The sequence below is a fragment of the Arachis ipaensis genome, chromosome B08, assembly GCF_000816755.2.
Source record: "Arachis ipaensis cultivar K30076 chromosome B08, Araip1.1, whole genome shotgun sequence".
Taxonomy (NCBI): Eukaryota; Viridiplantae; Streptophyta; class Magnoliopsida; order Fabales; family Fabaceae; genus Arachis; species Arachis ipaensis.
In genome coordinates, this window is record NC_029792.2 from 26,586,440 (window position 1) to 26,593,394 (window position 6,955).

Below are 6,955 nucleotides of genomic sequence, written 5' to 3' on the forward strand. Positions count from 1 at the left end.
GGGTGGCTTAGTTTCTCAATGAAAGAAAATTCAAATTCTCATTAATGAAGGTTAAAAATAAAAAGCTTGATACGTGTATAAATAGAGGGTTAAACCTCTGACAATTAGTACAACAATAACATAAACACTCCTTTCTCTCTTTTTATATACTGCAATATATATACTAGAATCTTCTATTTATACGTCTTTATTTTATATTTATTTTTCTTCCTTATTATTTATTTGTTTTATAACAGGTTTGGAATAAAGAATAGTTAGCATTTAAGGGTCATAGAGTTGGTGGTTGCTATAGGATATCGGCTCTTCAAGTCTTCAGGACATCTGGAGATGGCATATGACAGGCTAGGTAAGTTAATGGACCTAACGTAAGTCCTTATGTATGAGTTGACACAGTTTTTTTTTTTTTTCAAAAAAGTAGTTCTACACTTCTCATTAAATTTTGGATCTTAACTAGGTTTGAACTAGGAAACTGTTGACTTCAAATTGTTCTAATATTTTAAATTTCAACATCAATTTTATTTGCTAAGCTTCAATATCATACCCGATCTTAGGATTAGACCTGCACAAGAGGAAACGCGGCGGTACAAAAAGATCAAGGAAGAAATGGGTCAAGTTTACAGCATACACGACGACGAAGTGAACCTTCTTTTATGCTCAGACAATCAATCATGAGATGAAGACCAAAGTTATTAACAAAACCATTTCTCACCGTGTTATTTATAGTTTTATACCTCACTCAGGGTTCAGATATGACTCACATTATTGATTATTCATACACAAACCTCTAGTACATCAGAACAGTAATTTAAATACACTATCTATGGGCTTGTAAACACTATGGTCTTTGCAAGTTCTAGTCCTAGCTTGCGTCCAAAAAGCTTCTCCACAATAGCTAATGCGAATTCTATAGAAGTCCCTGGGCCTCTGCTGGTAACAAGATTGCCATCAACTACAACCCTGTTTTCGGCTTCACTCGGATCTGATAACTTGTTGCACAAGGCAGGAAATGCCGTGGCTTTTTTCCCCTGTATTCAATAAAATATATGCTCATGTCTAAAATTAATAACGGGACCCAAGTAAAGTCAATAAAGCCCATATAGCACTTTATAAAAATGCAGAATAGTAATGAATTTGAAAGTTGAATGCCACGTTAAATCTTGTTATGCATCCTTTTCTCACTGTGGGCGGCTTGAAAATAACTCGGGTTACGGGTAATGAAAACTAAAACTAAGCCACATGAACTCGGATAATAGGGTGTGACTAAGAAAAATCAATGTATATATCATTGTCAATGGCCTAGGAAACAGATACCTTCAGTAAGCCATGAGGCTCCAAGACTAAGACTGGGGACGCACAAATTGCTCCATAATATCTGTTTTCCCTCTGCTTTTTCAGTAAGCTCACTAAGGTTTCTGACTTTGCAAAAGTTTGAGCACCACCAAGTCCACCCTGCAAGTGATAGGAATATATTTAGACAACCAAAATACTACATACTAAATTAGTTGCTCTAAGAAAGCAAGATGACTACTTACTGGCAATACAATAAGGTCATATGAAAGTTTAGCTGCCTCATCAAGGAGCATATCTGCCTCCAGTTTGATGTTACGTGATGCAACAATCTCTAGTTTGTCCTCAAGAGAAGCTACCACAACATTTGCCTTTGCTCTACGCAGTATATCAATGATGATCACGGCTTCCATTTCCTCTGAGCCATTAGCAATTGGTACAAGAACCTAAAAAGAGTGCAAATGCATATAGCATTTAACAAACTTTATTTGTGGTAACAATCATATCAAGAAATTTCAAATTTCAATGAAGATAAAGTACTTTGTCGTCCACAGATAATTCCAATTTTTTTCCCTAGTCATACATAGATAACTCGCTGAGAATCGTAGCCAGTGTCAAGGCCCAAACCTCACCTTGGGAGGATTTTCAGTTGTCCATTGCACAGGGTTTAGCTCCGCAAAAACATATTCATCACCGTGATTAGAACGCATGACCTGAATGTGAAATTAAAAGAATACCCATGAGAGGGGTAGAAAACATCGTAGTGGGAAAATGACATCATGAAGCAAACATAATTGTCAGCAATTTTCAATACAAAATTTGCCGAAACACCCCCACAATCCCCTCCGCAGGTATACAGCAGGAACACCCCACCGCACATAAAAAAAAAAAAACCATCTCTCCTATGCCACCTAAGCATAACTATCTCCCACCTAACCTCACTTTCTTGCTACATCAAGCTCACCTGATTCCTCCTCACATACCAATTACTAATATGGGACTTGGGATTTCTATCACACTCATCAGCATAAAAAAAGAGTCATCTTTGAGGACCAACCCATAACAAATTATATGCAAGTCTTGAGCCTAGCCCATAACCATTTGCAATATCCATATATCAGAGAACATATTGGAGAGAGATAACTGTGGAAATGACAACACTTTATAAAACCTTGCTAAACTTCTCACAAAAACCATATCACCATTTATCAACCATGTTCAATGCCAAATTACTCCCAGATGCAATCATGCTAACCATACTACTAGTAATAAGTGTACAGCATCATGAATGAATTTCTTTTCCACATTTTTCCCTCTGCAAAGAATAAAATTATCAAGAATGAAAAACTCACCAATGGACCAGCAACTTCATCAGCTTTCTGTTTTCCATATAATTGCTCAACCAGCGCAACCCCAAACTCCATGGTCGTGCCCGGCGCACGACTAGTCACAACTTTGCCATCCAGTTGCACCCTTGACTCAACAGTTGTCGTATATGATGCCAATTTTTCCATAAATGCGGGATAACAAGTTGCCTGTCCAACAATAACACAGTCATTCATCTTGGATTCTTAAAAACAAGCAACATAACCAAGAGAATCAACAAGCTTTTTACCTTCACCCCCTTCAGCAAGCCCCATGGACCAAGTACTGCAGCAGGAGCAGCACATACTGCAGCATAAAGTCGTCCATCCTCAACATGCTTTTTCACCAACTTTTCCAGAACTCCACATTCTCTAAGATTATCAACGCCTGGAACACCTCCCTGCACACAAAACACACATAAAATGACTGATAATTACTTAAGGTTATCCAACTAATCACTCAAAAATTGAAAATATTTGTCTCCGATAAATGTTACTCCACCAATTTTGATAACCAAATATAAAATACAAGAAAAAAGAAAATTAACGAACCAATTCAGTTTACAACGGCACACAGTACCAAACATGTTCACCAATAATACAATTAATCCACCAATTTGATCACTAAACATGACAATCACAGCTCGTAACAACTCCCAATCCAATATCAAGCGAGAGAGAGGGAGAGAGAGAGAGTTACTGGTAGAGCGACGAGGTCGAAGGTGGTGTCAGCAACATCGGAGACGACAGCGTCAGCTACGATCTTAACGCCGTGGAGAGCTTGAACGGTGAGCTGATTTCCGGCGGATGCAACGGTGACATCTGCACCGGAGCGCCGCAGCACGTCGACGGTGATGACGGCCTCCATAGGCTCGGTGCCATCGGCAATCGGAACTAGTACCTAGCAATTTCAAGTTTCAACAGCACAATGAGTAAGTAAAGGGAGTGAAGCATAAGGCTTTGTTTGAATTGTTATAATTTATTTGTTACCTTTCGAGAGATGGAAGCCATTATTGGGGACGCGGAGAGTGAGAAGCAAACGCGGTGTTTGGGACGGTTTGGGGAGAGTTTAGCAGTGAAGTTAGTGAGTGGGTGAGGGAGGACTCGTAAGTGACGCAATGCCATTTGTGCTTTCTATAATCTATATTCTTCTAAGCCTTCTAGATGAAGTCTGTTCGGAAAATGAGTCTGTGTTGTGTATACGTGTCTCCGCCACGTGCATCCTCAGCTGTTGCTGCTACTTCATTCCACGTTCCAAAATATGCCCATCCATCATCCATCCAATGGTAAATATTAATTATTAAATAACTAGAATAACTGTAATTTTGTTAACAAAATTATTGATTTTTTAGGAGTACCATAATGATACATGGCAGGTTTTCACTCTTCACTTTTCACCCAAAAAATGGGGCATAAAAATAAAAGAGATGTTGTTTTACTTTCAAAAATATTGAACAATTGAAAAATAATCTTCAAGATTTATCTCATTGTAATGTTATTTTATTAAAATAGTAGTAGGATTCATATAATTAATAGAACTAATTTTAATAATAGGATGGTTATTAATTAATAAATAAATGTTAATGGAAGTTTTTAAACAATAATTTTTTTTATATTTTGTTAATATCAATATTCTAAAAAACGGATTTGAGAATTTTTATAATTATCTTTATCATCATTACATACTTGTATTGTTATCATCGTCTAGAGATGGTAACAGGTCTCTATCGGGTGGGGATATGCCCCCACTCCTTGCCTCCATAACTTATCTCTGTCCCGTAACGGATAACGGAAATTCCGTATCCGCCAAAGACCTGGGTCTCTGTGGATATTCGCAGATTTTTGTATAAAATAATAAAAATAAAAAACAGAAAAAGTTAAAAAAAATAAAATAAAAACAATCCTCAATTGTTACTATAAACATCATTTTCATAGTCTTTAAAGACTTAAATAGCAATAACCAACAAATATTTGATACCAAACATATTCATAAACAACCAAACATATCCATAAACAACCAAACATAATGCATCACATTGTAAAAACATAATTTCCAAGCCTTTTTTCATCCTATAATGGTAGTGACAATAGATTTCAATTTGTTTGAATTCTACATAAAAAAGAAAATAATTTAAAATTAAAATTGTATAATAACTCAATAATATGAAAAAAAGAATGTATTGTATATAATTTGGTAGTTTACTTATATCAACATCTTTTTTAATGTTATGAATTGTGTAGCACTTAAATTCTATGTTAGTTGTGGTGCCAAGTTCATTCCAAAGCCAATATTGATTACAAATTAAAGCCTCTAATATATCTAGATGCAACCTACTACGATGTGGTGTAATAAATCTAACTTAGCTCCATTTGACTTTTACCAATCTAACATACCAAAATCATGTTCAGTTTGTGGCACTGGTCTCTCTTTAAGATAATAATCCAACTCGCTCTTTGTATCAATAAATGCGGATTCTTCACTTACATGCGCAGCAAATTAAAGTCAGCTTTCCAAGATTCATGGCTAAACTTTCTCCCCCTTGAATGCAACTACTTAGTCAAAATAAATCAATTTCCAAAAATACATATATGAACATAAGGGCTAAGACATTAGCAATCAAATCAAACCACAATTGAATTGAGTTATTGAAAAGATTTTACAAACTTGCAAGAAAAGAGATGATCATAGGTGAAAAGATGTAATTTAGCAATCAAACGCTAACCGGATGTGTATCCGCTCTAGTCGCTCAAGTGTATAGGGTTGATTCACTCAATTCTCCTCTAATCATGCTTTACAAGATTTGTTTTTCATCTAACAATCAACAATTATTCTATGCATGCATACAAATATTATGAGGACTTATCCATAGGTTGTAATGGGGATAGGGTCAAGGTAGGATTGTATTTGGTCAAGTGGACTAGAATTTGAATCTTTGATTAACTTAAACTTCCCACCTAACCTATGACAACCTATACTATTTAAAACAAACCTAAGTACCCATTCTTCACTTTTTCACACACTCATGCATTCTCTTCAATTCACATTCCATATGCGTTGTTATTATTATTGAACTTCGCTTTCGGGCATTTTGTCCTCCTTTTTATTGCATTTTTTTCTTTTTATTTTTCTTTTGATATATATTTTATTATTTTATATATTTTTCTTTTTACAATAAAATATATACAAAAGTATCAATGCATATGGTTTAACATTTAATTAATTCATGAGTATGTACCCAATTCCCAAAATTTTGACAAAAATATAAAAACACACTTTTATCTCTACCCAATGTTTTCAAATTTCTCATACTTAAATGATACACACACTCACTAGCCTAAGCTAATCAAAGATCCAAACAAGGAACATTTATTGTTTTTCGCTTTAAGGCTTGTAATGTGCTAAAATTAAGAACAAATGGATTTAGCATAGGCTCAAAGTTGGCTAACAATGGAAGATAAAATGGTAGGCTATTTGGGTAAGTGAGCTATTTGAAATGAGGGCCTCAATCATATAAATGCATTCATACACAAAATAATGGACATAAAGAATCAAACAAATCAAAGATTGCAATCATAGAAAGAGAATAATACACACAAGAATGAAAATAGTGGTTATATGATGTAACCACACAATTAGGCTCAAAACTCACATGCTTATGTGTTCTTAGCTCAAAAATCATGTTCCACAATGTATAGTTCAAGCAAGTTCTAATTTTTTTTTTTCAATTCAATTGGGGTGCCCTATAGATAAATTTCTTGGAAAATTTTATTATTTTGGCTAAACTTATTATATATATGTGCAAAATAAGAAAATGCAACAAAAAATCCTAAAAGACCTAAAAATGAAATGCAAAAGTATTGGGATTAGAAAATTGTCACCCAAAAACGGCCGATTCGGTCGGACGACTACCTTACACTTAAAAGTTTGCACCGTCTTCGGTGCATTCAAAAGATGAGCAAGGGGGTACGGCGACTTTCCGGGTTGCCACCTTCAGCTGGTGGATCAACTGGTGCTGCGTGTTCTTTTTCCCGCTTCCGTTTTTACTTATGATGACTCACCCATGAAAGATAGAAAATAGCATAATAAGATGAGAAAATGTAAAAGCAAGGAAGCATAAATTGTTGGCATGATGTAAATCACTAGATTTGAGTGAGTGAATTAATGTGACATTGATGAAAAATAGGTGTGTGAATTCTAAGATTGCATGCGGTTTAGAACGCACACACTAGCATAGAGAGCTATGTCATGATTACACAAAGAAAGTATGCACTTCACTCATTCTAGTGTGCTTGAAATACTTCAA

At 35.3% G+C, this 6,955-nt stretch overlaps 1 protein-coding gene across 1 annotated transcript; it reads right to left on the reverse strand.

The window, feature by feature from the left end:
* LOC107613468 (protein DJ-1 homolog B) lies at positions 625-3,821 on the reverse strand. The gene is made up of 8 exons (XM_016315472.2): positions 3,642-3,821; positions 3,352-3,552; positions 2,903-3,052; positions 2,640-2,822; positions 1,920-2,000; positions 1,533-1,733; positions 1,312-1,449; positions 625-1,025 (listed from the first exon to the last, which is right to left on the reverse strand). The coding sequence occupies exons 1-8, from the start codon at positions 3,774-3,776 to the stop codon at positions 819-821; spliced, it is 1,296 nt and encodes a 431-aa protein (XP_016170958.1). The 5' UTR covers positions 3,777-3,821; the 3' UTR covers positions 625-818.

Bases quoted from the DNA above. Each gene is read 5' to 3' on its own strand.
- LOC107613468 (XM_016315472.2), bottom strand. From the start codon at position 3,776: ATGGCATTGCGTCACTTACGAGTCCTCCCTCACCCACTCACTAACTTC. The intron at 2,001-2,639 runs GTGAGTTTTTCA...TTTCACATTCAG, and splicing joins ATGAAGTTGCTGGTCCATTG to GTCATGCGTTCTAATCACGG. The intron at 1,734-1,919 runs GTGAGGTTTGGG...CACTCTTTTTAG, and splicing joins CAACTGAAAATCCTCCCAAG to GTTCTTGTACCAATTGCTAA.